Source organism: Fusarium oxysporum, chromosome III (assembly GCF_013085055.1).
Source record: "Fusarium oxysporum Fo47 chromosome III, complete sequence".
NCBI lineage: Eukaryota > Fungi > Ascomycota > Sordariomycetes > Hypocreales > Nectriaceae > Fusarium > Fusarium oxysporum.
In genome coordinates, this window is record NC_072842.1 from 1,634,442 (window position 1) to 1,661,297 (window position 26,856).

General features: G+C 49.7%; 14 protein-coding genes across 14 annotated transcripts; 5 read left to right on the forward strand and 9 right to left on the reverse strand.

Moving 5' to 3' along the window:
• Positions 1-21: 21 nt before the first annotated feature.
• FOBCDRAFT_217407 (translation protein SH3-like domain-containing protein) lies at positions 22-888 on the reverse strand. The gene is made up of 2 exons (XM_031175910.3): positions 700-888; positions 22-641 (listed from the first exon to the last, which is right to left on the reverse strand). The coding sequence occupies exons 1-2, from the start codon at positions 848-850 to the stop codon at positions 103-105; spliced, it is 690 nt and encodes a 229-aa protein (XP_031047043.1). The 5' UTR covers positions 851-888; the 3' UTR covers positions 22-102.
• A 145-nt stretch (positions 889-1,033) lies between these two features.
• Positions 1,034-2,448, forward strand: FOBCDRAFT_217408 (uncharacterized protein). Its single transcript, XM_031175911.3, has 2 exons — positions 1,034-1,195; positions 1,258-2,448. The coding sequence occupies exons 1-2, from the start codon at positions 1,087-1,089 to the stop codon at positions 2,367-2,369; spliced, it is 1,221 nt and encodes a 406-aa protein (XP_031047044.2). The 5' UTR covers positions 1,034-1,086; the 3' UTR covers positions 2,370-2,448.
• FOBCDRAFT_21009 (tryptophan synthase beta subunit-like PLP-dependent enzyme) lies at positions 2,431-3,751 on the reverse strand. The gene is made up of 2 exons (XM_031175912.3): positions 3,547-3,751; positions 2,431-3,490 (listed from the first exon to the last, which is right to left on the reverse strand). Exons 1-2 carry the CDS (start codon positions 3,662-3,664, stop codon positions 2,493-2,495), a joined length of 1,116 nt encoding a protein of 371 aa, XP_031047045.3. The 5' UTR covers positions 3,665-3,751; the 3' UTR covers positions 2,431-2,492.
• Positions 3,752-3,889: 138 nt separating this feature from the next.
• FOBCDRAFT_289831 (uncharacterized protein) lies at positions 3,890-6,961 on the reverse strand. Its single transcript, XM_059611757.1, has 2 exons — positions 6,798-6,961; positions 3,890-6,734 (listed from the first exon to the last, which is right to left on the reverse strand). Exons 1-2 carry the CDS (start codon positions 6,846-6,848, stop codon positions 3,969-3,971), a joined length of 2,817 nt encoding a protein of 938 aa, XP_059466933.1. The 5' UTR covers positions 6,849-6,961; the 3' UTR covers positions 3,890-3,968.
• Positions 6,962-7,514: 553 nt separating this feature from the next.
• Positions 7,515-8,742, reverse strand: FOBCDRAFT_21015 (ClpP/crotonase-like domain-containing protein). The gene is made up of 2 exons (XM_031175915.3): positions 8,410-8,742; positions 7,515-8,341 (listed from the first exon to the last, which is right to left on the reverse strand). The coding sequence occupies exons 1-2, from the start codon at positions 8,549-8,551 to the stop codon at positions 7,611-7,613; spliced, it is 873 nt and encodes a 290-aa protein (XP_031047048.2). The 5' UTR covers positions 8,552-8,742; the 3' UTR covers positions 7,515-7,610.
• A 562-nt stretch (positions 8,743-9,304) lies between these two features.
• Positions 9,305-10,719, forward strand: FOBCDRAFT_217413 (protein retrieval receptor). The gene is made up of 4 exons (XM_031175916.3): positions 9,305-9,736; positions 9,792-9,909; positions 9,965-10,264; positions 10,316-10,719. Exons 1-4 carry the CDS (start codon positions 9,668-9,670, stop codon positions 10,399-10,401), a joined length of 573 nt encoding a protein of 190 aa, XP_031047049.1. The 5' UTR covers positions 9,305-9,667; the 3' UTR covers positions 10,402-10,719.
• A 185-nt stretch (positions 10,720-10,904) lies between these two features.
• On the forward strand, positions 10,905-12,828 carry FOBCDRAFT_217416 (RNA polymerase II-associated). Its single transcript, XM_031175917.3, has 2 exons — positions 10,905-11,385; positions 11,438-12,828. Exons 1-2 carry the CDS (start codon positions 11,115-11,117, stop codon positions 12,601-12,603), a joined length of 1,437 nt encoding a protein of 478 aa, XP_031047050.1. The 5' UTR covers positions 10,905-11,114; the 3' UTR covers positions 12,604-12,828.
• On the reverse strand, positions 12,829-15,115 carry FOBCDRAFT_217417 (glycosyl transferase family 90-domain-containing protein). The gene is made up of 2 exons (XM_031175918.3): positions 13,127-15,115; positions 12,829-13,067 (listed from the first exon to the last, which is right to left on the reverse strand). Exons 1-2 carry the CDS (start codon positions 14,920-14,922, stop codon positions 12,980-12,982), a joined length of 1,884 nt encoding a protein of 627 aa, XP_031047051.2. The 5' UTR covers positions 14,923-15,115; the 3' UTR covers positions 12,829-12,979.
• A 128-nt stretch (positions 15,116-15,243) lies between these two features.
• FOBCDRAFT_217419 (ribosomal protein S8) lies at positions 15,244-16,677 on the reverse strand. Its single transcript, XM_031175919.3, has 2 exons — positions 16,171-16,677; positions 15,244-15,868 (listed from the first exon to the last, which is right to left on the reverse strand). Exons 1-2 carry the CDS (start codon positions 16,301-16,303, stop codon positions 15,609-15,611), a joined length of 393 nt encoding a protein of 130 aa, XP_031047052.1. The 5' UTR covers positions 16,304-16,677; the 3' UTR covers positions 15,244-15,608.
• Positions 16,678-16,779: 102 nt separating this feature from the next.
• On the forward strand, positions 16,780-17,817 carry FOBCDRAFT_21040 (50S ribosomal protein L30e-like protein). The gene is made up of 3 exons (XM_031175921.3): positions 16,780-16,887; positions 17,030-17,342; positions 17,404-17,817. Exons 1-3 carry the CDS (start codon positions 16,885-16,887, stop codon positions 17,526-17,528), a joined length of 441 nt encoding a protein of 146 aa, XP_031047054.1. The 5' UTR covers positions 16,780-16,884; the 3' UTR covers positions 17,529-17,817.
• On the reverse strand, positions 17,672-18,347 carry FOBCDRAFT_217423 (uncharacterized protein). The gene is made up of 3 exons (XM_031175922.3): positions 18,154-18,347; positions 17,861-18,100; positions 17,672-17,807 (listed from the first exon to the last, which is right to left on the reverse strand). The coding sequence occupies exons 1-3, from the start codon at positions 18,277-18,279 to the stop codon at positions 17,790-17,792; spliced, it is 384 nt and encodes a 127-aa protein (XP_031047055.3). The 5' UTR covers positions 18,280-18,347; the 3' UTR covers positions 17,672-17,789.
• Positions 18,348-18,448: 101 nt separating this feature from the next.
• Positions 18,449-20,502, reverse strand: FOBCDRAFT_217427 (PUA-like domain-containing protein). Its single transcript, XM_031175923.3, has 5 exons — positions 20,165-20,502; positions 19,895-19,991; positions 19,302-19,842; positions 18,958-19,236; positions 18,449-18,906 (listed from the first exon to the last, which is right to left on the reverse strand). Exons 1-5 carry the CDS (start codon positions 20,204-20,206, stop codon positions 18,696-18,698), a joined length of 1,170 nt encoding a protein of 389 aa, XP_031047056.2. The 5' UTR covers positions 20,207-20,502; the 3' UTR covers positions 18,449-18,695.
• A 1,258-nt stretch (positions 20,503-21,760) lies between these two features.
• On the forward strand, positions 21,761-24,304 carry FOBCDRAFT_21064 (pseudouridine synthase PUS7). Its single transcript, XM_031175931.3, has 3 exons — positions 21,761-21,963; positions 22,017-22,104; positions 22,160-24,304. The coding sequence occupies exons 1-3, from the start codon at positions 21,848-21,850 to the stop codon at positions 24,179-24,181; spliced, it is 2,226 nt and encodes a 741-aa protein (XP_031047064.2). The 5' UTR covers positions 21,761-21,847; the 3' UTR covers positions 24,182-24,304.
• Positions 24,305-24,506: 202 nt separating this feature from the next.
• On the reverse strand, positions 24,507-26,627 carry FOBCDRAFT_21057 (kinase-like domain-containing protein). Its single transcript, XM_031175932.3, has 4 exons — positions 26,447-26,627; positions 25,663-26,391; positions 24,953-25,614; positions 24,507-24,892 (listed from the first exon to the last, which is right to left on the reverse strand). The coding sequence occupies exons 1-4, from the start codon at positions 26,489-26,491 to the stop codon at positions 24,748-24,750; spliced, it is 1,581 nt and encodes a 526-aa protein (XP_031047065.1). The 5' UTR covers positions 26,492-26,627; the 3' UTR covers positions 24,507-24,747.
• Positions 26,628-26,856: the final 229 nt, after the last annotated feature.

Sequence of the window (26,856 nt, forward strand, 5' to 3'; positions counted from 1 at the left end):
TACTGGCATGATAGAAACAGATTTGAGCAAACGATTTATAGATGTCTCAATAAGTTCTTATACACAATATATCATACAACCACATCCCGTGCATACTTTCGTCTATTTCTTCTTCTGTCCGAGAATCTTGGCATGCTGTCTTCCAGAGGGTTTTCCAGACTGATTTGCTCGTGACCGTAGAGTATATCTCTCCTTCTTCCATGCAAACACCATTTGATCCACACTACCCATGTCGTGCTTGGGCTTCCGCATGTACGTGAGGCGTGCTCGTCGTGCCCTCTTGGGCCGTCGCCAGATAATATCGATACCCGTCACAGTCGGGCTGTAGATCTTGAACCACATCTCCACACCAACCTTCATCATCTGTCCACGCAGTTGGATCGCTGTATCCTGGCCTCGGCGTCGGATTTGTAGAAAAGCGCCGGCAAAGGGCTCTCCACCCTTTGTCGTCACCATCAGAACGTCGCCAACCTTAGCGCTGTCGGCGTGCTCCCTTGAGAACAGTCGTGTGCGTGCGCCAGTCGGATCGAGTTTCGCGAGTTGCTTTTGCAGAAGTGCGGGCATGGGATCGGGGTGGGTGGTACGAATACTCGGGACTCGAGGGTAGATATGAAATTTGCTAACCTTCGTGAGATCCGCCCCTGGTCTAAATGTCAGCGATATTGTTTTCACAATATTGCAGATCGTAAAGATACATACGTTGTTCAGCGCTGAAGGCGTTCGGTATCGGCTTGGGCACAGGCTCAACGGCTGTTGAAGAAACACTCCTTTCGAAAGTCCTCAGGAGTCTTGTCCGTCTAAGAGCAGACTTGAGACAGCCAACTGGCCGTCCCACGCTGGCGACGTTCATCGTAAATTGACTTGTCGTGAATTATACAAGTAATTGACGTTGTTGAGACAGGCACTAGAATTTCTGGAGCTCCTCCCAATGCTTCCAATTCCCGTTGCTGATTGGCTCGGCCGACAGTTCATCCGGTACCTTTTTCCATGGAATGCATAATACCTTTCTATGAAACTAGCTACCTAGGAGTTGCCCAAGCCTTGAAACCTCAAAAGTTATCACAGCACTGTGAGACAGTTAGCACAATGCTGAACAGATCTTTAATTTCGGGCTTGAGGCCTGTGGCCAACCTACGGGCATCGCTTGCACTGCCTGCTATCCAGTACAGACGCTTCAGTATATCTCCTGCACGCAGTAAGTGAAGTAAAAAAAAAAAAGTGCAACACTTATAATACAGGAAGTTGACAATCGACAAGGTTTTAGTGCGGTGTTCGCCGAGACCAAAAATCCCCAGTTGAATGAAATTCTCACAGAAATTCAAGAGAAGATCATTCTCCCTGCCCACCTACCCGAGAAAGCGAGGAAGCTTGTCTTCAACCCTGACAAGAGCGACTACATCCAGCGAAATCCCGTCACCATCGAAGTCGATGGGCTCGAGCACACTTTCAAGACCATTGATCGATTCCACGATGTCCCAAACTCGATGAAGGCTTTTGCAGAGGCAACAAAGCTCATGAAAACCAAGGAGGAATGGGATAACATAAGCACGCTGCTTGCTGGCTACAAGAAAGCTGGAATTAAACTCAAACGCTGGCATGCCGACGCCGTGACTCGACGTGCAGGCCATCATGGGCAGCCGTATGTCGTCATTGAATGCGCCCAGCAAGTTGAAAAGACCGGACTAAGTCTACAGCGCGACTGCACTGTCATCCTGCTGTTGGCATCTATTAACCGCAAGATCATATCCCCGAAAGGAGAGGAGAGCGAGACGCAACAGGCTCTGAAGTGGAATAAAATGGTCTGGGATATCATTCAGCGCCCTGAGCACCTTGCTAAGAACACACCCCCTCGCCGTCAGCCTCATATGAACCCCGTTATCCGGGGTATGATTCTCTTCTCCCAAGCATCTGCAGTCAAGGAGCAGCAGGCAGCCGGAGCTCCAGTGGATGATTTGATCCGAGAGCTTCGAGACAATGTTGAGTTTATCACCAGCGCATGGGCTGAACGAGAATCCGATGACTTAACAAGCTCACCCTACCTGAATCCTATCAACAGCCGAGTCAAGCCCAACAGCGATAACTACGTACCCGAAAGGCAACACGTTTCTCCTTTCAACTACATTTTGACTCTTACCGAGAACATAAGGGCGATAGAACTAGCACAGGAGATCATCGGTGAAGATGCCAAAGACCTGCAGCCTATCCACGATCTTATGGAAAAACACATCGAAGATTTTGTTATGATGAGTCCCGATAAGAACTCTTTTGGCTGGGACATGGCGTATGAGAGAGTCACAGGCCGACAGCCCAGCTGGAAACAACATTTGCCTGCTGCGCCCCGCCCTAGGAACGACGTAGAGGATAACTAGTCGAAAATATTCATGCACTTTGAGAAGACCCGGAGTCTACATGAGGACGATCTATCACGGATAGCGGGGGAATTATCATGTACTATATATGTATCAACGAGATTCTTTTTATATGGGATGCCTCTAAGGCAAAACGATGTACTTCTCCAGGTGCTTGGGAATAGCTCCCAGAAGCTTCTTGTCTGTCAACCACTTGCGCGAGAACAGTCGATCAGCGTATCTGTAAGCACCGTCGCAGAGGACAGTGACGACAGTATGACCTTTGCCCAGCTTCTCAGCAACCTCCTTGGCAGCTACAACGTTGAGAGAGGAGCTGGCACCGAGGTACAACCCCTCCTCATCTAAGCATCGGTAGACCATTTCAATGCTCTTCTCGTCTGAGATGTGCAGCGAACCGTCCACCAGGCCAATATCAGGCTGGAGATTGTCGGTGATGCGACCTTGTCCAATACCCTCGGTGATACTGGAACCCGTGCGCTCGGTAAGCTTGCCGCCAGAGGATACATAAGAATGAAGCACACTGCCTGGAGGGTCGGCAAGGAAACTCTTGACCCGGCCATCAGAGACGTCCTTCAGATACCTTGTAATGCCGGCTAGGGTACCAGCAGTTCCAGTGGCGCATGTGAAAGCGTCAATCTTTCCATCTGTCTGCGCCCAGATCTCAGGGCCCGTCGTCTCGATATGCGCACGGCGATTGGCTGTGTTGTCGAATTGGTTCGTCCAAACGGCGTTGTCGAGTCGCTCAGCGTGTCGACGGGCCTGATGGTTGTAGTTCTCGGGATTATCGAACGCGACAGCAGGGACCGGGTAGACCTCAGCGCCGAGGAGCCGCAAAAGATCGATCTTGCCCTGAGACTGGGTGTTTGGCATGTATATAACGAGCTTATAGCCGCGCGAACGACAGACGTGAGCGAGGCCGATACCGGTGTTTCCTGCGGTCCCTTCGACAACAGTGCCTCCAGGTTTGAGGAGACCGCGCTCCTCGGCGTCCTTAACAACGTACAGCGCTGCGCGGTCCTTGACGGAACCACCAGGATTCATGAACTCTGCCTTGCCGAGGATCTCACAGCCAGTCTCCTCGGAGAGGTGGTTCAGACGGATGAGAGGGGTATTTCCAATAGCTATTATAGGTCAGATTCCCTTTCAAGGACCGGGATTACATTGATGATAGGCGCACCTCCTGTCAAACCTCTCGAGACACCTTGAGCTCGAGACACATTGAGGGTATGAGAGCTGGGAGCTGCCGCAGCTTTGGCCGCGGCAGCTGCAAGCCGCCTGACGCTGGGACGGAACATGATTTAATGTGTGAAGTGTCGCGATCTTGACCAAACCAATTGACAGTCACAAAAGTCGGGGTGTCCCACAACAGGAATAAGTTGAGCTTATAGAAGAGATCAAAGGGAAATGTATTTGGATGGTGGGGCCGCAATCGGCAATGGCGCAATCCCGGGCTGTCGGTGTTGGATGACCAAGTCCCGCACCGACTTCCATACGGCTTCAAGCCTGGATACCAACAAATACAAATCACTAACGCAGCCATTATATAAATAAGTATTAGATTCTCGCGTGTCCATCACGGCGTCGCCAGCTCTTGCAATTTTAGGCATCCTGTTCTAACCGCACATATGGCGCTGGGAACAAGCCCCGAGTACCCATATATGCTCCAAAGAACCATTCTCCGTTCACATCCTCGATCTCTTTGATCTCCGCTCCCTTTGGAAAGAGAAGTTCGTCGTCCGCTCCCGGTCTGGGGTACCATCCAAACCTCGCAGTCGCCTTCAGTCCGACTCCGCCATCAGGTGGCAAGCTCTTTGCGAAACCGCTCTCGCTCGGCGCCGTTTCTGACACGTCTTTGGTGACAAGCCGGGCTAAATCTTGACCATTTTCGTGCCAAACCCATTTCTGAAGTCCTTTCTCGCGGTGTTCTGCCTTTTCAGCTGCCTCTGGCTTTAATCCTTGGCCTCCTACCAAGTCCTGGGCTATATATCTCCATCGCCCACTCTTCCCATCCGTAAATGCGATGACTACCATTCTATGCCCGTTAAGGCATCTCCTCCAACCTGAATGGCCGTTTTCAGGGCTGATCTGTCTTTGTACGATCAAGTTCCCATAACATGAAGAACATATATCGTAATCACCTGGTGCAGCATCTGATACCAAGGAGCTTGTACACTGATAGCAGTGATATCGTGCTTGATTCGGTTGGATGGGCTCCTGACACAAGTCGCATCTTGTGGTGAATGACAAGTATTCGAATGGTTTGATGCTGGATGCGTTAGGGCCCTTAAATATTGTTGCTGCCGTGGGTCGACCAGGTGATCTAGGAGGACTTCCAGGCCTGTGTTGGTTAGACTGGGTGGCTTCGTGAGCCATTGGAAGTAAGGGATGTGTGCATGATCTTCCCTGATTCACACAGTCGTTGCAAAAGCCCCAGTCGCCCTCGTTACATATGTCGCACCGCCAATAACACTCGTTCGTCCAAGCGGAGCATTTGGCACAGAAAGTACCGCTTTCTAACCGATGTCGAGGATCGTCCGCTGTCAGTGTTTTTCGTCCGTCTGCCCCGCCAGGAGATGAGCGGGGAGGACGGTAACGGAGAGCTGTCAGTGTATGTGGCTGTGGAAGTGAAGCATCCCCTTTCTGCTGGCGAATCTTTTCCCATTTGGAAAAAGCACCATGGCCGAACCCAAACCAGTGATGACAGCCTTTGCCAGCCCGATAACAGTTGAGGCATACATTCCATTGTCCATTGGCGCAAATGGAGCAATTGTAATGGAGCTCATATTCGATGTGCTGCTTGTTGCATCGTGAGCAGCTGACTGAAGGTTCAGGGTAGAGCTGTGACCTGGTCCTCTGGTATCCTGAGACGGTGGGACTACTAATCGGGCTGGTCACAGTCTGATGAACAATAGCAAGATCAACCGGACGAGGTCTGTTTGCCCGGCCGGCTGCTGCATCATGATGGGAGAATAGAGGAGGGACCGATGCACTTTGAGAGGTTCCTTGACGACTGGCAAACGACATATTCCCGGTATTGTTGCTGAATGAAGCCGCTTCTGTTGGGTTGGGAAACGGTACGGTATGGATGGGTGTGCTCGTGCTGCGTCCCTCGCTAAAGCTAGGTCGGGACTGCGTTATATCAGAAGCCTGGGGTCTCGATCCCAGGTCCGTAGAGGACCGAGCAGCAGGCCTGGGTTCAGCAGTGGTCGGAAATACTGGAGTGGTAGAGCTTCGACCTCCGCTAGCAGTCCGTCTCCTAGGCCTTCGGATTGGCTCCTGGACCTCTAAGTTTGCTAAGTTCGTAGATGTTGGCGGACGACTCCGTTCCTCTGTCTGACTCGCAGCACTGGTAGCACTTGCAGCGCTCGCAGACCGAGAATGTGGTCGGGATCTTTCTCTTGGTCGACCTCCTTCTGGGGCCAACATGCGAGGGTCCCCAGCTGCCGCATTCTCGGCATATCGTGTCAACGGGGGATAGTTATTTCCATTGTTCCTCCTCGCTTCTTGGCGTGTTCGATCCCTCTGCCGACGTCGGTATGCCTCAGTGATCCTCCTGCTGAGCTCGTCGTCGCGACTCAAATCGATGTTGTCCAAATCGAGCCCGTCGAGGAGACCTTCTTCCTGGATCTGTCTGGCAAATGACTCTATTTCTCGTTCGATATCCCTCTCACTCATATCTCCCGAGCTGATTAGTGATCGAATCGATGACTGGTGCTCAATCTGGCGCTGCCTCGACTCGCTTCGTCGACGTCGTCGCTCGCCTTCGACATGGAGTTGATCAGAGCTATGCCGACCTCCCTCATCAGCTCGTGGGCGACGGCTTCCTCGTCGCTGATGACGGCTATCGACGCTTCTATCTCTGCCTCGGTCCCTTTCCCTGTCTCTGCTTGTCCTTCTTCTGTCGTCCGCAGATCGACTCTCACGTCTCCGCCGCGTCCTTGGTGGCCCCGAAGATACTCCCGCCTCTTGTAAACTTAGTTCTCGAACCTCCTCCACCAACCTTCTGTCTTCAGCGTCGATGCGCCGCTCATCCGCCGTTCGATGTGTATTTATCGTCGGGAGGACTTGGTCGCCAGGTTTATACTTCCTTGCCATCTCTTCCTTCTCTGCTGCTGAACGATCCTTGCCAGGGCTTGCTGCTATAAACATATCCAAGAGAGTGACGACGGTCGCATTATGTTGGGTCGTCCGTACAGCAGCTCGACATGACGGGCATGTAAAAATGTTTGTACCAGGAGCAGGCGGGTTTGGCGCCCGCTCGGCCGTCGCAGCCTGGAAAGTAAACCATTCCTTCAGACAGGCACCGCAAAACGTGTGAAGGCAATCAAGAAGAGTCAAAGGTTGGTATAGGAGCTCCGTGCAGATCTACAGACAAGGTTAGCAGTTGACAGCCATCGACTTTGGAGTCAAAAAGGCGGGGAGATTTACAGAGCACGTCAGCTCCTTTTCCAAGTCCAAGCCAGCGTTCGTGGGCTCCATTCATGATACTTGATCAATCCCGGCCCATGATTGGGATGAAAATAGTATGCGCGTGAAGAAACAAGGTTGTGCCGAAGAGAATATGTTGATTGAAGGTAAAGGGTGATGTTGGGTTGTTGGCTAGGAAAGCTACGATCCATCCAATACGCCAGCTACTACCAACTATCCCTATGCCTTAGTAGGTACTAAGTTAGTAGTAACCTTAGGTACCTGCTAACCTCCATAGGTGTGAGTGGGTGGCGGGGTCGGCCTGGGCGTCAAGACTCTCTGCCAGGGATAACCAGAAATAGCTGTTCACGACAACACACGGTTTTTGGTACAGGTTGTATCTAGAGATGTGTTGGCTGTTGGGCCACAGCATACCATAAAAACGGGAAGAGCGACTCTGCAAGTGAAGACGAACATCCATGTATAGGTGCTTGCAGGGTGTTTTAAGACATGGATTGTTGCATCATCGCACAAGTCGCCTCGAACCTCTCTTGCATTGCAACCCTAGGTTAATTTACGAATATTTTTTCTACTTTTTTCTTTCTCTTGGATATAGTCGGTTTAAGTATGTTTCATACAGTAGATGTTTGATATCCATTTTCTTACGGCCAGCCATGCAACTGATACCTGTACCTGTGAACAACTATCTCAACCCCACACTTGAGTTAGTAAACAGATGGACGTCGTGGCGGTTTTCCATATCTGCAATGGGTCTTGCATTCATATTTTTTATATAAACGCCGTCAAGGCACATCCCTAAATTCCAAATAGCGCTTATGAGTGACTCCACTCAGCCTTCTTCTTTTCTGCGAACGCCTTCATGCCAATCTTCTGATCTTGGCTACCAAACAAGCTGTGGAAGACTCGCCGCTCATACTCGACACCATCACGTAGGGCCAGATCCTGGCTCTTGTTGACAACCTCCTTGGCGGCTTGAACAGCCACCTTGGAGTAGCCAGCGATTGTCTCGGCTGTCTTGAGCGTCTCCTCCATCAGAGCCTCATACGTGGGAAACACCCTGGCAGCGAGTCCCCATTTCTCTGCATCGACACCAGAAAGTGACTTTCCGGTCAGAATGAGTTCCATTGCCTTTGACTTGCCGATGGCACGAGTAAGGCGCTGGCTGCCACCAGCTCCAGGAACAGTCCCGAGCTTGATCTCGGGTTGGCCGAAGTTCGCATTCTCAGTACAATAGATGAGATCACACATCATGGCGAGCTCGCAGCCTCCACCAAGGGCATGCCCCGAAACTGCAGCGATGATTGGCTTTTTCACCTGAGTGGTGAGGTCTGACCAGGACTCGATGAAGGACTTGGTGTAAGCTTCGGCGAAGGTAAGCGGGGCCATCTCCTTGATATCAGCACCAGCTGCAAACGCCTTTTGGGAGCCGGTTAAAATAATGACTGACGTATCGTCGGCCACATTAAATTCAAGAAGAGCCTGGTTGAGCTCTTTGATAAGAGGCGCGCATAGGGCGTTGAGGGCCTTAGGACGGTTCAAGGTAACTAATCATCGTTAGATACTGTTCGATAAACCAAACCGAGGGATTGCATTGTTCCAGTGTCATCCGTACCTTGTCCAACACCGGGCTTGGGTTGAGAAACCTGGATATACTCATAAGTCGTCGAGCTGTAAGCTCGAGCAACGCGAGGAAGAGTAGACCTTTGGAAGGCCACCCGAGCTGCCACTGGTCTCATGCACCGGAAAGTGTTCATTGTGATACTAGAGAATGGAAATGATGAGAAAGATAGTCAACGATCAATATTGTGATGTAAAAACGTTATCTGTTGGTTCCACAACTGAAGGAGTTGGTACGGTTACTATTGTATAAGTTAAGAATTTGATCAGTGAGGAGCTATAATAAGTAAGTATTGGACTTGCATTCGATAACCGGGGAGCTTAAGCTTCCCCAGTGACGCAACAGAGCCGAGGATAACATGGGCCGCCCATACCCATGGCAAAGCCGACAACCAGATTTGTGATTGAACGTCACGTGAGAGGTTCAACTAATCACCTTGACAACTCCAGGTTAAGATGGGAACTCCTTCAACTCGACTTGTTGATAATCTCTTTCACAAATAATCTATTGATGATGCAGCAGAGGTAGTGGCCAAGCCACACCCTGCAAGTTCTTGTTCGCTAATGGTAGAGGAATAACCGGAAGAGCATTGCCTTCGGTATCTGCCTAGAATAGAGCATAAATCGCAGCTTTATGAATAGAATGTTGTCATCCAGGTAGCCATGAGCTGGTAAATTAAACCGTGCCTACCTTCAGAGTAGGTAGATAAGTAATGTATAGTTGGATCTCTACTCCGTACTCTGTACACTGAATACATACGGCGTGAGCTTCTTACAGGGGTAAGCAACTCGACGCGACGCGGTAATAGATAATTAAAGACTGCGCCTCATTCGCATGTGGGGTCAAGGGGCTCTTCTCAGATCGCTCAGCAGTATTCCGGCTGAATCACCAATAAGATCATAGGCTAACTTTCAGTTTCAGGGAGGCCACCAAACAAACTGCCTGTCAACGGTTCATCAAGTTCTCCTTTGTCCGGTAAAGGACCGGGGAATTGATTAGTCTTGCCTAGGTACCAAGAGCTTAACAAACCTTACGTGGCTGCATCGCCAAAAGTCCAAAGTTGGAAGTCCTGACCCCCCAATCGCAAATTCGCCATCACTTCTTTTTTTTTCTTCCCGTCGATTTCGACTTTTCTCACGACATCGTAGTCCTTGCTCCGCACAATTACACTCGATTATTCTATTTGAATAATTTGCGCCTCCTCCCCGTCATATATCCCGATTGACAACGGTCGACCGATCCTCTTTCCAAGATGAATGCGCCAGAGCCTGAGCAGACCCCTTTCGAGGCTGTCAGCGTCCATACCTCGAGGCTTCAGCGAGTATGTCTCTCGAAATAGACTGTTATGCATTGCGACTCTTCTGACGACGGATTAGAAATACCAAGCTTTGCTGGACCAGTCGACCCCTTTCGTCCTCTACCGATGGGTCGGCACTGTTGTCTGCCTCCTCCTCTTCTTTCTTCGAATCCTTCTTGCGCAGGGCTGGTATATCGGTAGGCTCGAACCTGCAAATCACCCACCCGGATCATCTTACTTACAACTACGCAGTTGCCTATGCGCTCGGAATCTATCTTCTAAACCTGTTCCTGGCTTTCCTGCAGCCCAAGTTCGACCCCTCCAACGAAGAGGCCGACAACGAGATGGAGGACGGCTCTGTGGGCACCCTTCCCACCAAGCAGGACGAGGAGTTCAAGCCCTTCATTCGTCGACTTCCTGAGTTCAAGTTCTGGTACTGGGCCACCCGAGCTATCATCATCAGCTTCTTCTGCAGTTGGTTCGAGATCTTTAACGTGCCAGTTTTCTGGCCCGTTCTGGTCATGTACTGGTTCATCCTCTTCTTCCTGACTAGTAAGTTCCATATGACATACACACACAATTCCGTATATTGATTGTTTCTAGTGCGCAAGCAAATTCAGCACATGATCAAGTACCGCTACGTACCCTTTACTGTCGGTAAGAAGAACTACGCCAAGAACAGCTCGTAAACAGACGCGACTTTTGGGGATACTTTTCTTCAGCACAGCGGCCATCTCCGCTGAACGAGTGCCCGCGTGCGTTGTATAAACATGACGGCCAGCTTTATCAAGCTGCACAATAATGCGATGCGTGTTCCGACGCGTGTATTTCAATTACGAGGGGAAATTGACTGGTGACAACTCACATGGGGGTTTGGCGATAAAGAAAGGAACTGGGTTTGTGTGACACAAACGGACCTTAGCTATAGACTTGGACGGATCTGGGGCCATGACAAACAGAGCAGATGAACTATTTAATGAAAATGACAATCATATGAATCAAAAGAATGACCGAGCTCTTCAGTATAAAGCTTCGTGCAGGTTAATTTTGGCATTATTTATGAACAATACTTAAGGTGAAAACATGTTAAGTATGTTTATATTGCCCGAAAACCTTTTTCTGAGTTATTATTCTGTTTCTTTGTTTAATTGTTGTTTAGGTATTTGGAGTAAGTTTCATGAGGGAGCCTTAGTGGCTACGCCAAACGTGGAGCTTGGACAAGGCCAGCCTCGCGCCGCAATTCTCGGATATCTTTGACCTCGAAACTCAGCCGTGCCCGCGCTTAAGCTTCTCCATAAAGCCAAACTGAACAAAAGAATCGCGCGCCAACACCCTTCAGATACATCACGACTTCACACCCTCACCAACGTCTCCTTCGGCGCTCCTTGCCAATTCGACCATCATGTCATCCTCAGCTCCTCGCACAGGCGAGCGCATGGTTCACCAGGACTTCATCGCACGCATCCGATTCTCCAATGCGCTCCCTCCACCACCCCATCCTCCTAAGCTGCTCGACATACCCAATACTGGCCTTGCTAGCGGTCAATATACGACACCAGGCTTTGCTTCGCGCCTTGCGAGGGAGCAGCCGCTGAATATTGAGGCGGATGCTGAACTGGGAATGCCCCTTGACTTGGTCGGCATGCCTGGTGTTTTTGATGGCGATGAACGATGTAGGTTGACTATTTATCGTGTTTTGACCTCACAAAGCTGACGATCTCCCAGCTATTCAGGCTCCTCCTCATCCTCCTGCTCTTCATCCTCACGATCGACCCCTTCTAAGACCCATCGCCGCTCTGGGAAAACACAAGGTCGCAGAAGCCAATGTTTCTTTCCTTCGCCGGACAGAATACATATCTTCCACGGTCACAAAGCGACAAGACGGTGCTGCACCTCGTGCTCTACTCACTAAGGCCAACAAGAATCGACGCATCCCGGAGCCTGCAGCCGATGCTCCTCACGTCATTAAGCGAAAGATTGACAAGGGCTTCGACATTGCTGAGCACGAATTCAAAGACCCCAAACGTGCCAAACACCCAAGCAAGAGAAATCTCAAGGTTGTCGATGTGTCACCTTTCATCCCAGATCTCGAGGCTTTCCCCGACTCGGGCGCGTACGTTACGATCAAATTCCACCAGAACCCTGTGGTCAGCACCAAGGATTATGACAGACGTCTTCTCAGTGGTTTGTTCCGGCCCATTGATCGGACAGCCGAGGAAGAAGAAGCATATGAGGCAGCTGTGGCAGCTCACGAGCAAGATCCTGAAAACAACCCCAAGCCTCAGAACTGGATGAATTTTGACTATTATTTGGCGGCAACTCCTGACGTGGGGGATCGTTTCCGTCGCAAGTTCGATGTTGAGGATGCCGACCACAACGAGGACGAACTCTACACTCATGATTCTGTCAACGGTGGATGCTTCCAATACAACCGGCTCAGAGCGTATGAGACAGCTCAGGAGACCAATTACGACCATGAGACCAAGTTCGACGCAGAGGTTCTCCTGGCTTACAATGAGGACACTTTCTATCCCAACCAGAAGGCCGTATACTACTATCCTGTTATGCAGAAATCTGTAATTCGACCCCAGCGAACAAAGAACATTGCGCGAAACATTGGTATTACCGATGAGGAGCAAGTTGTTGACCAGCTCGACGTCACCGTCGAAGACCCAAGAGAGGATATTCGTGAGATGATCAAGCAGCATCGCGATCACCCCCTTGGCACAGGACAGGCCGATGAGGAAGAAGGGAATGAGGAGGAGCACCACGAGGGCCAGGATGCTGAAGGCGAGGAGGAAGGAGAACATCATCGGGTTAGCAGTCCAGCAGGCCGTCGCTCGAGGTCAGCCTCTGAAGAGCATGATGCAGAGGGAGAAGACGAGGAGTAAACGGTAGTTGAGCGCGATGCATATAGCTCAGAGGAAAGCGGTGTACTCTAGAGGAAGAGAGAACAAAAGGATATGTCCTTTGTGCGACATATGCCTCGAGATAATTGAGAGTTGCGAGGACAGAAATGGCATGTATTTGGCGAACGGGGGCATCGTGGCGTACAGTTTGCAATTTTTAATCATAGATCTGAGGCGTAACAAAATTATCTCATATTCAAAATAATATACACACGCATGATTCTCCCACTCATTTGAAATACCAGTTCCTGTATCGGTATTATGAATCTTGATGCCGTTTCCCGTGGTATAAGTGCCTTTTGCTATGCTCCGATCCCCTATGCGTATATGTCATTCACTCAGTCTAATCATTCATTCATCAACTCTCAACCTTTGGCAGCTTCAAATTGGCGCTACTGCGATCATAACCAATTACTTCTCTCTTATCATCTATCACTCGAGCATATCTGTATCCCGTTAGCACCAGCATGAAAATGACCAAACTATGCGAGACGATAGCACTTACTCAAGCATGAGGCGGAAAAACCATGCTTCCATGTCAACCTGACGAAGAGCCTGGTTCGCCCACTCTCGACCAGCAGCCGCAATACGCTCGCCTTCTTCACGACCAGCTTCCTCGCTCTCAAAGAACCGAACTGTCTCAAGCCAGTCATCTCCCTGGATACTTAGAGGCACATAATGTGCCCACGGCTTGAGCCACTCAGCGTGCCACTCGCGGAACACCGCGAGTTTGAATGTTAGGCTGCGACTGCGAAGGAAGGCAGTGAAGCGACCGGAAAAGGCGTTTCCATCCATATCGAGGAGATATTTATAGGACCAAGCATCTTGCTGATCTACGGCCTCGGTGACATTGAAAAAAGCTCGTTGCGCCTCGCAGTCGCCTTGGTCACATTGTCCAATGTGAGAGAAATGCACATCGATCATCTCGCTGTAGTCGCCGCGCGGAACCTCGCTGGTCGCCCAGGAAGGGTCGTCTTGCTTAGTGAGAATGTGAGCCTGGTCGCGCGCATTAAGTTTCTGTACAAGACGTTGACGGTGCTGATGTCTCCAACGGCCGTTCCGGCTGTAGCCTCCAGTGGTCGAGCCGCGCCAGTATAGCTTGCTCTCCTTCTTAACCCACTCCATGTCCATCTCCTCATCGTATTCTACCATGCCGGCCCAGTCCCAGGGAGACGGGTATACAAGGTCGCTGTAAGAAGAAATCTTGGACTGGGAGAATATGGGAAACAAATCCTGGACAATTCTATATGTGTTGGGTCCACCGAAGAAGCCAAAGTTAGATTTGAGGCTGGGCGATAGGCAGATGTCTGACATGGCGGTCGTGTTGTAAACAAATCCAAGATCACTCATGCCGTACCTGTTTCTATAGTCCACAGCCTCTTCCTCCTCGAGACATCGAGCTGGAGTATCTGGCGGACATGATAGGCGAGAATGAGACCAGGTTGATTGATGGGCAAAAGAGTTGAAGCGTGTGAGACTTATCTCGTCGAAAGACTTCCCATCATATAACTCTGAGTTCGTTTGAGTGAAGTCGTTGGCGAGTTGTGATTTCGCCAACGCTGCGGGCATGTTCTGCTCTTTGGCCATTTTCACTAACCTCGTCAGGTCCTCGTGCGAAAGAATAACGCGGGACTCGTCGTGGAAGTTGAAGGCCAGGTCCATATCTGGAAGGTACTTGAGAAATTTGCCCATCATCCTCTTCGTGGCATTTTGCTGCCATTCAACGCCATTTTGGATATAAGTGATCTTGTGGTCTCGAATAGATACCCCAATCAACCCGTTGTCAAAACCCAATGCCTCTCTGGCTCGAGCCCGGATAGTCTTGGGCTTTAGTCCCCAAAATGGAGTGATCAGGTCGTGAATCGTGTCGAACTCGTCTATCAATTTGACGTCGTTATCTTTTGCAAATCGAAACCACTCGTCGAAAAGGGGTGGCGGTGGAATACCATATCGACGACGGTACTCCTGAACAGCCTCCTCAAGCGTCTTGGACTGTCGAGCCTTGATTTTTCCAAACTCCTCCTGAGCATTCCTTGTAAGATATCCTATAGGATGCATTCCTGGAGTGGGAACCTTTCTTGGTTCGGCGCTTCCTTGAACAAGATATTCATCTTGTGGCGCTGATCCTGGGGTTGTTGATGGCTCTAGGGGTGTTTGAGTTTGAGTTTGAGTTTGGATTTCTCTTGTGTGTTTTGGTGATATTCTCAAGAGACTATACGCGCAGAAACAAAATAATGTAAGAGCAGTGATGGATAAGAGTTGACGCCGCTGAGAGGCGCGAAACGATAAGAGAGGGATCATGTTTATAGTTGGCTTCTGGATCAAACACAAAACTAAATCAACATGGTAAGAAGTATGTTGAAAAAATTCATCGGCTCGGTGATACGAAAGTATCTGCTAAGGAAAATCAATTACAAAGACTGGTAGCCATGAACTCACGACCGGTCATGATGTCCGTCTCAGCGCGAAGCGGCAGATTGACCTTGAGACAAAGTAGTGGATTGGTTTTGGCTGCATCATTTTCATTGGCTAACCGTCCAAAAAGAAAACAATAGCTCAGCAGGGACGTTGCTGGCACAACGACTTATTGCATCACCATGCCAAGTAAAATTTAGACAACAGTTTCCCAGTGAAAATCAATATCGAATTATCAAACGGCGTTACAAAGGCACGTCTCTTGTTACTTATAGAATTCATATGCAATAGGTTCGATTACTGAAGCCACAGCCAGAGCAATCTTATGTGCGGATTGTACCACCCGAGATGGGTACCACGTCAGGAAGGAGCATGAACGTTTGTCTTTACTTTCACTTCATGGGGAGTCTTGAGTCTGAGCATCTCGTATAGGTTCAATTCTTGTGCTCGCGTGTGCGATAAGCGACATTGCTATTAATCGCATCGGTCATAGTCATCATCATCCTGCCTCAACGCCGAGAATGCCCTGTTTTGTTTGTAAAAATCACTTTTTGATTGGTATCCCGTCCCATTTAGTAGAAGAAGCCAATGATCTTGCCAGAAACGTGCTTGCGTCGGGCCTCCTCGTGGTCCATGATGCCGGCAGAGGTGGTGAGGATGACATAGCCGAACTGACGGGCAGGGAGCAGCTTGACAACCCACTTCTCGAGCTCGGAGAGGCGGACGTTGTAGCGGGGGGAGATGACACCGGTCTTGTTGAGGCGGCCGTTGAGCTGTACAACGATCTTGCCGGATCGGTGGTCATCGACCTCCTCGAACTCTCCAATGTATCCTGATGATCGAGTCAGTAATGTTTCGAGAGACTAAACGTTAGACATCATGGGTATAAAGAATCCGAAAAACGTGTAAGATCTCCGAGTTTGAATCTATCGGCAACTTATAGGGGCTGGGTCGTGGTGCAGTATCGACCGTCGCCCTAGTTATCATGCCGAATAAGGAGATCGGGAGTTGTCGATGACTCATGGTAGTTGGATCATGGTGAAGAAGAACCACTGCCAAATGTTGTCATGTCGAATAGTCGAGGCCAACGACGAAGATACAAAAAATTAAAGGAATAAAAATTCCGAGACATACCGTGGCGCTGCATGACCTGGAGGAACTTGATAATGACCTTGGAAGAAGGTCGGATCAGGACCTGGCGCTTGCCAGCCTTCTCGGCGTTGTTGATGGCGTTGAGCGCATCGTGGAGGACGGAAGTGCGGACCATTTTGGCGGTGTTTTGAGGAGATTCTCAAGTCGGGACGGGAAATGAGGTATCTGCCATGAAATATAGTTGTTAGCCTTTCCAAGGCTCATGAGCGAGGAGAGTGCCCTCAACGATCGATCGCGAGGGTTCTGCCGCCCAGTGCTGAAGAGGAGAAGCGTATCGAGGAACTGTCGCCAGCCGTGAATAAAACCCGGCCATTGTTGAAAGATCGGCTCACGTAAAACGACACCCTCGATTGCTCTCCCTTGCCACGGTGAATAGCATCATCCTTCTGGATTCGAATCGCTGCGAGCCAGTTTCGTAGTATACATACCTCGAAGATTGACTTGGTCGATTGATGAAGACTGCAAAGTAAAGGAACGCGGATGAGAAAGAAAGAAAAAAAAAGAGGTGTAGTGCGTGAATGAGTGGGTCCGTGCACTTGCCCTAAGGGTCTACGCACTCGGTCGTTTAGATTTCGGCAAATCAACGTGGAACTAAACGAAGACATTTCCCAGATCACGACTCTACCCCCCTTCCAACTTTTCCTTGATACACATAGAAATCTTCGAGGATCGCCCGACAAGAAAAGATTATCCAAGATGGTGAGTTTTTGATGTCTTGCCGCCTCTTGTCGTCAATTGCGCTGTTGAGGCTTGCAACTGCAACCTCAAACGGATGCTCAATTCGCGATGGTGGGGGAAGCACCAAAAATCGAAAATGTCGGCTAACATTTTCTCGTGACAGTCGGACGTAGAAGACAACACCCCCGAGGTCGCCGATGTTGTTGAGGTTTCCGGCGATGCCCCCAAGGGCCAGATGTCCATTCTCGACGCTCTCAAGGGTGTCCTGAAGCTCTCTCTCATGCACGACGGTCTCGCTCGTGGTCTCCGTGAGGCTTCCAAGGCCCTCGATCGCCGACAGGCACACATGTGTGTCTTGAACGAGAACTGCGAGGAGGAGGCCTACAAGAAGCTTGTTGTCGCTCTCTGCAATGAGCACAACATCCCCTTGATCCAGATCCCCGACGGAAAGCAGCTCGGCGAGTGGGCCGGTCTCTGTACGTTTTGCCCGATGGAGTCTACTTTGGTCTGGATTGGTTTACTAACGAATACCTACAGGCGTTCTTGACCGTGAGGGTAACGCCCGCAAGGTCGTCAACTGCTCTTGCGTCGTCGTCAAGGACTGGGGTGAGGAGTCTCAGGAGCGATCTATCCTCCTCAACTACTTCCAGACCGAGCAGTAAGGGCCTTTAAACGGTGTATGATGTGAAGGGAGAGGATTAGAGGTGCGGACTTGACTTTGTTTCGAGGCCGCTCGACACGACTTTTCGCTTGTACTCTAGCCACTTCGGTTGGCATCTAAAACGGTTTAGGCCTCGTATCTCATGGCCATATTGCATTTGAGAGGAATAAAAAAAAATTGGGCATCAAATTAGATTCTCAACTTGTCTCTTGTGCTTCTGTTGTAATTGTCATGCAGGTTTGACGTGACTATGCTGTGCCATCTACTTCCGTCCCTCGACCTCCCATAATGTTAATCTAGGGTCAAAATTTGTCCAAGAAGCTGTAAACTTACCATAATGATATGGTATCCAAACTCCGTCTTGCACTCTACAAATTTTGGACTGGCCGTTGTGCTGGGCTCAAGAGCAAAAGCCACCTCTTCAAACTTGGGGTCCAAGCTGCCCTTGGTCTTCCATCCCAGTGAACCACCTTGCCTGGCCTTGTCTTCTGAGTACTCCCTTGCGACCTCATCGAACTTGAGGCCGTCGTTCAACTTTGCCAGAGCCTCCTCCTTCTTGGCGTGTTTCTCGCACTATGCACCCCTCTGTCAGTATTTCAATTGGTGAACGCTTGTGTGAAACTCACCAGAATGTGACGGACGTTGATACTCTGAGCACCTTTGGATTTGCCGCCAGAGTCTTTTGCATCTTTGCCCTTGTCTGCCTTGCCCTTGCCTCCCTTGTCGGCACCTTTCTTGTCGTTTTTGCCCATGTTGTTTATGAGGATGTCATGTAAGAGGAACAAGGGACCACAGCTGTGGTGGCGGTGGGTTGGATGGCATGCCCCGCCATAGGTGAAACCTTGGAAGATTTCCTACCTGTATTGCGTTGTGTCGACACGGTACCCCTCCCTCAGTTGAGGCACCCAACCAAGTCATATCAACACTTCCAAACTAGGTAATAATAGAACTGACAATGTCAGTGGCCTCTAATTAAACGTTACCATTAATGCTATGAACTAGTCTTGCGAGCCAATCGATGCAGCGTAGCCATACGTCCCATCATATCATGCTTCACCTCATATCAATAAAGTCCTGCTTTCTTGAACTGATAACCCAACGAGTTTCGGAAGTCATGCGACCTCTGATATTCCTCCCGGTCGACTTTCTCTTGTGCCATTCCTAACTTCTAGTCGAGAAGGGCCTTGTTCCCCTTGTGCTTTTTGATCGCCTCGCCCTCATATTTCTCATAGAGCTCCCAGTCGTCCATCTCGGATGGACGGGGTATATGCAAGATATCCTCTATTGGTTTCTGATCCTCAACTCTTTCCAAAGTGAGCATCATATGGTGCCGGTCGCTGACTTCATTAAACCATTGACTATATCGGCGTATCGTATACCTGGCGCCTTATTAGCGAGTAGGAGCCGTAGGAAAGGCTATGAGAACCCACAAACCATCATAACGAATGCCGACTTTTGGTGCATATGGGCTTCTGAGGTGATGGCCTCGCAGGATTCGAAAGGTAGCTCCCACTTGAGATATGAGCGACACATGTATGTCAGTAATTCTTCCCTGCCTGACATATTTCAGAGTTCCCTCTCCTTCATCAATTTTCTCTTGCCCTGTGAGCAACGGTAATGCGGCAACTCCATATTTGCCCTTGGTAGGTTTCTCGCGAGCACTACCAACGATACCATCCCGATGCGCGCAAGCCAAGTTGAGCCACCAACTGCATCTTAAGCGTGAGTAATCTTCAAAAATTTTCAATTGCTATAGGGGTTCGGGTCTTCTTACTGCCCAGGTTCGATTTCCAGATTACCCTCCAGCTCTGACAAAGTCTTACCTTCTTTGGCTTGCCAACGTTCTTCTGAATTGTCTGCATTGGGGTTCAGAGCCACATCCCTGAGCCGTCCCGTCTTGGGGAGATCTCGATAGCGGTTTTGCTCCATATTGAAGTAGGGACCTCGAAACCTCTCAACCCATTTCCGTTCTAGGGTCTCTGCTCTTTCGACATCTTTCGAAAATCTAATAGGTACTCTTGGGTGGCGATATTTGGGATCCATGAGATCCGATATAAGCCTGTCAAGGTGCGTGTCGCGTATAGTCTCGAATTCTATTGCGCGGTTGTAGTGCTCCTCGTCTCTTAGCAGTGCCGCGAGAAAACCCATGGCTTCTTCCCACCTGTCCTCGGGACGTCCCTCATGCAGGCTACTGCGAATGGTGTCGCACAAGTCAAGAAGCACAGCTGTATCGTAGCCAGCTCTAGAAGGAAGACGCTGAGGTTCAGGTTGTTTCCCTTTTGAGGATTCAGAAGGCTCATGGCTGGGCTCTTCGTCTACGTGCTGTGAGTAGATCCGCATCATAGAGCAGTGTCCAGGTTAGCTCACCTTGGTGGGGAGGCATGAAGTCACCCGGGTCTTCACCTTGACTCCAGCGTTCACGACGCTCACGACCGTGGCGACGAAGGACAGCAGACAAGGGTGCCTGTAAGCAATGGAATTAGCGTTGTGGATGGATAAGGAATTGTTCAGTGATATGGCCGAGAATTGCCATGCAAAATAATGCGAATTGGGCACAATATTGAAGCATTCAATAGGATGTAGTAAACGAATTGTTTGTGATCGCCTGTACAAAAATGGATATCCGTTCGTCCTTACCTTGTAGATGTCCCGTGTTGAGCCGCTTCTTATTACAGGCATCTTGATCGTGGATTGTTCCTGGGTCACTCTTCAGTTGCACTTGCGTTATGATGACAGACAGAACAGATGATCTCTCGAAGCTGCGTACGACAGAGTCTTTCCCGACCTTTGTCTTTACGGCTCATGATTGACATGTCAATTGCGGGCCCAATGCAGTCAACCGTGGAAGCGAGAAGTGATTGGAAGAGAACTCAAGCAAAGAGGAGAAATGGGAATTGATAATTTGGAACAACAAAAATAACCAAAAACGAGCAAAGAGTGTGTTGGTGTTGCTCCTCACTCTTCCCCTCGATAATAACTAAGGGAAATTTTTAAAAGTGGCCGAAATTTGGAGGAGGGGAGGTTAGATCACACCTTGTCGTGTGCACAAACGATCCTTGCAGCCAGCAATAGACCAATAAGTGACTATCATCACCGATCAGCCGAGGAGGTCTCACAGTAAAGTAGGTGGTATAAGTTACAGCAGCTAGTTAGGTGCAGAGAGAAAAGGTTAGTTGAACTTGTCATGCGGGCTACTCACCAGGCGTCTATTTAGTGACTCGTACAAGAGAGGGGTTCCTGAGATGCTGAGGAGGCATGGTTTGTTAGTGATCTACTAGGTATGATTGCCCGCTCTTCCAAGACGGCAATCAGGATGCAGCACAAGTAAAAGTCCCTCTGTCGAATGTCGGGGTGCATCATGCCACATGAACTGTCTGTCCTGAACAAGCTCTCTTATAATTTATCAACCTCCAGCATGAATCAACCTTACAGTCGCTTACTAGTCTGGCTCATATTGTTCGCGTGTTAGAGACATCAACTGCAACACTAGGTCTTGACGCTGTAATTACCCCGTATTCTACCAAAGAAAGCCGTAGCTACCTTCAAGCTACCTCACTGTCGTGCACATCCTTCAGTCTCGCTACGATGCAGTGTGAAGGATGCGACAAGGGATGAAAAGAACTGCCATTCGATTAGGTACCTAGGTAGGTAGGTAGCCAAAGTTGTGTGCCTCTTCAAATCCAGATGTGAAGAACAGAATCTTAACTACAAGTTCGACCCCTCAGGGAGCATGAAAATTCCGATCTTAAGCTAAGTTGTATAAAATGATTGGTCTAAAGACCTATCAAGTCTATAACACCTTAAATTACTTGAGCCTTTTTGCTGCTTGGGATAGGGATAGAGGTGCTGAGTCTTCATGCCTCACCTTGCTTCCACCCCTATGGATGCTAGCTGGTCTTGATGCGAAAGTTGAGAAAACTTATAATGAGCATGAAGCTAACTTAATAAAACAAACCAGTAATAGCCATACCGCCATACCACCATAGTACATACTTCATTAGCATCTGTTCTCTCTCTCTTATTCGACTTTTCGGCAACCTGGTAAACAAACAGATTTTAACAAGAGCCTGTCCTCCATTGGATTGATAAATACGCATCTTCGACCGCCTGCCTTTTGAGGCGCCGCACCATATTCCAGTTGGCAAGATAAGACTCACCGCCTTCTGATTTGAATCTAAGACGAAATACTGCCGGGGAAAAAATTACAGATCGCAAAGGTGCCCCCACCAGTTGTTTCAACCATCAAGTGGAAGCAAACACATCTGTCGCAAGCTTTCGCCAGAATTGATATACGGCTAGATTACAGTCGCAATACTTGCAATGGCGGAGCAATCTCATCACGCGGTGCGTGGCACTGTCTCTTATACACGATCCATAGGAATTAGCCAGCGTGTGACACCACTCGCGACACCATGGACTGGTGAAATGCGGACTAGGTGAACATTGAAGTCATGGTCATGTCGGCAATTGAGAGACTAACGCAATACAGATTCTCGGACTTTCAAGTCAATGAGATCAAAGAAGACGGCACAGTCCTGCACCTACAACAAGTCGGACTGGCAGATGAAGAAGCACCAGTAAGCAGAAACGGGCTCTACGACTTTCATAGCGCACCCACTGACTTCTTCTCAGGCGATTGAGGTGAAGAAAGAGTTCAACGGCGAGTCTACAGCCCAGGAAACAAAAACAGATGAGCCTGCGAAAGATGCCTTGAAGCAAACATACAGCGAGACCGCTACTAAACCCGAGTCGGCACCTCAACCTGAGACGGTCAACGAAGTCTCACCCGAGGATGCCACCATTCTTGAGGGTCTGACTGATCAGCGATTCGCCCAGGAGCTGATTGGAGTATATCGGTCTGGTCATGGCGCCGACCACGAGAAGAAGAAGTCTGTTACATCGGAGCCCATGGACGACAGGGCAAAGCGTGGTCAAGTTCACCAAGAGATCCGCCGCATTTTTAAGTCTCGGATAGATACCAACACAACTGACGAAGGTGCTATCGTCGCAACTCTTATCCCCCCAAGAAAAGCCAACAGCAAGAAGCGCGGCCGTGGTGGTCGCGGTGGTGGCCGCGAGGAAAAGCCTGCTGGCGAATACCTGCATTTTACTCTGTTCAAGGAGAACCGCGACACCATGGATGCCGTGAATCAGATTGCTCGTTTCCTCAAGGTCAAGCCCCAGGTCATCGGATATGCTGGTACCAAAGACCGCAGAGCTTCTACAGTGCAACGATGCTCGGTGCGATACATGCGGCCACGAAACCTCGCTGGTATCAACGGGAGGATTTGGGGTGTTTCCACGGGAGATTACGACTATAAGGACAAGCCAATTTATCTCGGACAGCTTCTTGGCAATGAATTCGTGATTGCGATCAAGAGTTGCCAAATAGTTGGCGAGTCCAAGGACCAGCCCATCGCCCAGCGGGTAGAAGTGCTGAAGAAGAACGTTGATTTGGCTCTGAACCATATGACTGAACACGGCTGGATCAACTATTTCGGTCACCAGCGGTTCGGAACTCACGAAGTTGGCACACACCAGGTTGGGCAACTCATCCTCGGGGACAAGTACGAGGAGGCAGTCATGTCACTACTCCATTACGATGACAAGATTGCACAGAGGGCTGAGGCAGGCGATATCCCTGACGAACCCTCCAAGAGAGACGAGTATCTGCGAAACCAGGCCTGCATGCTCTTCCTTACAGACAAAGATGTCGACCGAGCCATCAAGCTCATGCCTCGTCGATTTTCTGCCGAGAATAGCATCTTCAGACATCTAAACCGGCAGGGCGCTCAGTCTAGACGTGATTTCATTGGCTCTCTGGTTCACATCACTCGTGGCTTGCGCTCCATGTACCTTCATGCCTACCAGTCCTACATCTGGAACCACGCCGCCAGTCGTCGCTGGGAGCTTCACGGCGAGAACGTGATTGCTGGCGATCTCATTATCGCTCCGACGGAGAGTACGCCTCTTGTCAGCGGCCAGGACCAAGACGGTGATGACATTATCAACCCTGTCGAAGATGACGAAGATGCTCCCGTTCGCGCTCGTCCCCTTACCGCTGAAGAAGCCGCCAGTGGTAACTATACCATCTTCGACATTGTGCTGCCAACACCAGGCTACGACGTCGTTTATCCTGAGAACGATATTGGGGAATTCTACAAGGATTTTATGGGTCGCGACGAGAATGGTAACCTTGACCCCTACAAAATGCGCCGCATGCGCCGCGAGTTCAGTCTGCCTGGCCGATACCGCAAAATCATGAACCGATTCCTCGCCACGCCCTCCGCTGAGGTCCGTGCCTACTCTGATAATGCAGAGCAAATGCACCCAACTGACTTGGACAATATCAAAGCTTCGAAGGGCCCTAGCAGGAAGCGCTCTCTTGAGGACGTCGACTCCGACTCGACAGTCAAGAAAACGAAGGTTGAGAATGGTACGCCCGCTTCTACAGAGGTTGAGATGGCATATGTCCAAGCAGAGACAGCAGATGATGGCTCTGCCCCTGAAGCAACTCCTGCTCCTCAGGAACCTACAAAGGTTGCGGTGGTAGTTAAGTTCCAACTTGGACGCAGTGCATACGCAACTATTGCGTTACGCGAGCTCATGGGCGACCCCCCTGAGGATACCGAGACCGTTGCAAGAGACACTTAACAGGAATTTGATACCCATGTATTTAAGTGGGGGATACAATAAAATTAAGGCGCTTGGATGCCAGATACGACATATATCTAATGTGGAGCTCGCTATATTCTGATAGCCCTCAGCTTGATTGCTGGAGCAATTGCGCCAATCCTCAAGTCATACACTGCTACTGAGGACATAATAATCCCACAAGAGGGTCTTCTGATGCTACCTACTGCAGGCTGGTCAGGTCGTTTGTCCGCTATCATTTTTGATCATGAAACATCAGTGACGTGTGTATTTAAAGAGAAATGCTCACAACGAAGACCGCAGCCTTTGTTCACATAATCGTGGGCGTAGTGGAAATGGCTGACGAGGAATGTGGCCTTTTCTGGTTCGTTCATGGCATTGTGTAAAGTGTTCATGCTGCATGGCCATTTCTCCGATTTGCTTCTTCCAAGGCCTGCTTCACCAATTCGTCTGCTTTTGCGAGAACTTCTGCCGTCCTGACCTCCTTCCATTATTTGACATCCTGTACTGTTTGAGCTGCTTTAGCATTTTGCTGCTCCGAAGCTTGAGCTTGTTGTGTATCTTTTCTAAGAGTCCTTAGGTTGTTCATCCCAACCCCAGACAAAAGAAAGATATTTCACCATGTTGACACGCTTGGAGCGCATTTCAACCATCCATGGGTGCTCCATCATCTTCCAAGGACTGGCTCGTCTGTTGGGTTGTTTTTCCAAACTTAGACAATGTTAGCACACGCTCCTGAAGGAGGAGGAGGGGGGGGGGTAGGAGACTTACCAGCACTCGATGAAATATTTGAAGTTGTCACTCCAATACACGTCCATTTCAGGTTCGTCCTTCAGTTTGGGCACGTTCTGTCTTACGATGTATGTGAGTAAATCTATAAGACCAGCCCGCGGTTGCATTTCTGTGCCGTCTGCTGGAAATGGGAAACGATGCTGCGCCACCTCGAGAAGGGTAACTCCGGTTGACCAAACATCCGAAGTAATAGTATAGGACTGGCCGGTGATACGCTCAGGTGCCATATAATAGCTGGTGCCGATAAAAGTATTGGCCTCTCCCTTAGTACCGAAATCGCCAGAGACACCGAAATCGCAAAGTTTCACGGCACCATCTCGGCAGAGTAAGATGTTCGAAGGTTTGATGTCTCGGTGAATGATTCGTCGAGTATGCAGGTACGTGAGGCCGCCCAAAACACCCTCGGCAATCTTTCCTAAAACCTTCTCTCCTGTTCTGCCCCCCAAACGCTTGACCTCCTTATAAATGCTATCAAGCGAGCCACCTTCACAAAACTCCATGGCGATTGAGATTGTGGCCGTAGCTGGATCGACAAAGGCTCCATAGTACTTGCATATGTGGTCTGAAGCGCACTCTTTGTTGAATCCCAACTCTCTGAGAATCTGCTTTTTGACATCGGGGTCCGGATTCGTAGTGATGACCTTGAAACGTCAGTAATCAAACTGTGGCTTATGGTCGAAATAACTCACCTTGAGGGCAAAAACAGTGTTACCGCCCTTGAGCTTGCATCTTGTGACAGCACCACCAGCACCTTCACCTAGATTCCCAATCTCGACAATTCTCTTCTCCAAACTTGCGATTCTCCAGCCCTCTTCGTCAAGCTCATCAACGTCGAGAGTCCTGGCCTTCTCGAGGCTTAGTTTATCGAATGCCTCCAAACCTTGAAGACTTCCATCACGCTCCATGGAGACCCCACCCTCGCTTCTCTCGGAGTACATAGATCCTACAGCAGATACCGGATCCGGAGTACCTTGAGGTCTTGATACACCTATACCATACTGCGAAGCAAAGGACAAAGCGGAATATTGAGATCCTGCAGAAGTGGGATTGCTTGCCCGTCCATCTAGAGGGCCGAAACTGCCAGACCTTGAGTGAGCCGCGCTACTTTCACTACCACCACCAGCCGATGCTTGGGTTGCACATTGGGATCGTGGTAACTGTTCATGGGGAGTGACTTGACTACCCATAGGGGTTGCTAGGTGTAATGTCGGCAGAGGAGGCCTTGAAGGGGCAGCCGCGGCTGCTCCTTGATTGCCTACAGCTTTGGCATTAGGTGATGGTGGGATAGCGAGGCCAAGCCTGGGTGTACGAGCTCCACCACTTCTGGCGCCAGGAATGGCGGGTCGGAGGAGAGGCACGGGAGAGGGGCCTGAGTTATGTGTTGGTAGAGAAATTGGAGTGGGAGCAGCAGGCTGTTGCTATCATTCGTGAGTTAAACATTCAAGACAGGGAAGAGCAATCAGGAGAGCGTACGGGTAGTGGAGTTGAATCAGAACTCTGAGGCTGTTGGTCGGCCATATTCGCTGTTGCGCTGGTGACACAGGTTCCAACAGCGTATACGCAATAATGAGGTCTTGTTGGGGTTCAGATGGAAAGTGATTCCTTTGTTCTGAAAAGAAGTCTCTCCCAGGGAAGGTGGTATCAACTAAAGACGATCGAGATAGTCGGATGTGAGGAGTAAGCGTCGTCGAGCGGCCAGCGTCGTCGTAAGTATGAACACGGATATACGGATGCAACTAATTCAATGTCGAGTGTTTGATAATAGCAGCAATAGCGAGTGTTGGGAATCAGTTAAGCCAGTTGCTTAGTTGAGAGTAAAATAAGGTATGAATGTCGTCGTCGAAGAGCCAAGTGAGGCAGCCGCAGGAGTAACAACGGCCCAC

Bases quoted from the DNA above. Each gene is read 5' to 3' on its own strand.
- FOBCDRAFT_217407 (XM_031175910.3), bottom strand. From the start codon at position 850: ATGAACGTCGCCAGCGTGGGACGGCCAGTTGGCTGTCTCAAGTCTGCT. The intron at 642-699 runs GTATGTATCTTT...CATTTAGACCAG, and splicing joins CGCCTTCAGCGCTGAACAAC to GGGCGGATCTCACGAAGGTT.
- FOBCDRAFT_217423 (XM_031175922.3), bottom strand. From the start codon at position 18,279: ATGGGCAAAAACGACAAGAAAGGTGCCGACAAGGGAGGCAAGGGCAAG. The intron at 18,101-18,153 runs GTGAGTTTCACA...AGGGGTGCATAG, and splicing joins TCAACGTCCGTCACATTCTG to TGCGAGAAACACGCCAAGAA.
- FOBCDRAFT_21009 (XM_031175912.3), bottom strand. From the start codon at position 3,664: ATGTTCCGTCCCAGCGTCAGGCGGCTTGCAGCTGCCGCGGCCAAAGCT. The intron at 3,491-3,546 runs GTGCGCCTATCA...GACCTATAATAG, and splicing joins CTCGAGAGGTTTGACAGGAG to CTATTGGAAATACCCCTCTC.
- FOBCDRAFT_217413 (XM_031175916.3), top strand. From the start codon at position 9,668: ATGAATGCGCCAGAGCCTGAGCAGACCCCTTTCGAGGCTGTCAGCGTC. The intron at 9,910-9,964 runs GTAGGCTCGAAC...ACAACTACGCAG, and splicing joins TGCGCAGGGCTGGTATATCG to TTGCCTATGCGCTCGGAATC. The intron at 10,265-10,315 runs GTAAGTTCCATA...GATTGTTTCTAG, and splicing joins CATCCTCTTCTTCCTGACTA to TGCGCAAGCAAATTCAGCAC.
- FOBCDRAFT_217427 (XM_031175923.3), bottom strand. From the start codon at position 20,206: ATGCCTGTAATAAGAAGCGGCTCAACACGGGACATCTACAAG. The intron at 19,992-20,164 runs GTAAGGACGAAC...CATTGCTTACAG, and splicing joins CAACACGGGACATCTACAAG to GCACCCTTGTCTGCTGTCCT. The intron at 18,907-18,957 runs GTGGGTTCTCAT...ATAAGGCGCCAG, and splicing joins GGCATTCGTTATGATGGTTT to GTATACGATACGCCGATATA.
- FOBCDRAFT_217419 (XM_031175919.3), bottom strand. From the start codon at position 16,303: ATGGTCCGCACTTCCGTCCTCCACGATGCGCTCAACGCCATCAACAAC. The intron at 15,869-16,170 runs GTATGTCTCGGA...CTCGATCATCAG, and splicing joins CCAGGTCATGCAGCGCCACG to GATACATTGGAGAGTTCGAG.
- FOBCDRAFT_21064 (XM_031175931.3), top strand. From the start codon at position 21,848: ATGGCGGAGCAATCTCATCACGCGGTGCGTGGCACTGTCTCTTATACA. The intron at 21,964-22,016 runs GTGAACATTGAA...AACGCAATACAG, and splicing joins ACTGGTGAAATGCGGACTAG to ATTCTCGGACTTTCAAGTCA. The intron at 22,105-22,159 runs GTAAGCAGAAAC...ACTTCTTCTCAG, and splicing joins TGGCAGATGAAGAAGCACCA to GCGATTGAGGTGAAGAAAGA.
- FOBCDRAFT_289831 (XM_059611757.1), bottom strand. From the start codon at position 6,848: ATGGAGCCCACGAACGCTGGCTTGGACTTGGAAAAGGAGCTGACGTGC. The intron at 6,735-6,797 runs GTAAATCTCCCC...CCTTGTCTGTAG, and splicing joins AAAAGGAGCTGACGTGCTCT to ATCTGCACGGAGCTCCTATA.
- FOBCDRAFT_217416 (XM_031175917.3), top strand. From the start codon at position 11,115: ATGTCATCCTCAGCTCCTCGCACAGGCGAGCGCATGGTTCACCAGGAC. The intron at 11,386-11,437 runs GTAGGTTGACTA...ACGATCTCCCAG, and splicing joins TTTTGATGGCGATGAACGAT to CTATTCAGGCTCCTCCTCAT.
- FOBCDRAFT_217417 (XM_031175918.3), bottom strand. From the start codon at position 14,922: ATGATCCCTCTCTTATCGTTTCGCGCCTCTCAGCGGCGTCAACTCTTA. The intron at 13,068-13,126 runs GTAAGTGCTATC...AACGGGATACAG, and splicing joins TTTTTCCGCCTCATGCTTGA to ATATGCTCGAGTGATAGATG.
- FOBCDRAFT_21040 (XM_031175921.3), top strand. The intron at 17,343-17,403 runs GTACGTTTTGCC...GAATACCTACAG, and splicing joins CGGCGAGTGGGCCGGTCTCT to GCGTTCTTGACCGTGAGGGT.
- FOBCDRAFT_217408 (XM_031175911.3), top strand. From the start codon at position 1,087: ATGCTGAACAGATCTTTAATTTCGGGCTTGAGGCCTGTGGCCAACCTA. The intron at 1,196-1,257 runs GTAAGTGAAGTA...ACAATCGACAAG, and splicing joins CAGTATATCTCCTGCACGCA to GTTTTAGTGCGGTGTTCGCC.
- FOBCDRAFT_21015 (XM_031175915.3), bottom strand. From the start codon at position 8,551: ATGAACACTTTCCGGTGCATGAGACCAGTGGCAGCTCGGGTGGCCTTC. The intron at 8,342-8,409 runs GTACGGATGACA...AACGATGATTAG, and splicing joins CAAGCCCGGTGTTGGACAAG to TTACCTTGAACCGTCCTAAG.
- FOBCDRAFT_21057 (XM_031175932.3), bottom strand. From the start codon at position 26,491: ATGGCCGACCAACAGCCTCAGAGTTCTGATTCAACTCCACTACCC. The intron at 25,615-25,662 runs GTGAGTTATTTC...TGACGTTTCAAG, and splicing joins ACACTGTTTTTGCCCTCAAG to GTCATCACTACGAATCCGGA. The intron at 24,893-24,952 runs GTAAGTCTCCTA...ACATTGTCTAAG, and splicing joins AAATATTTCATCGAGTGCTG to TTTGGAAAAACAACCCAACA.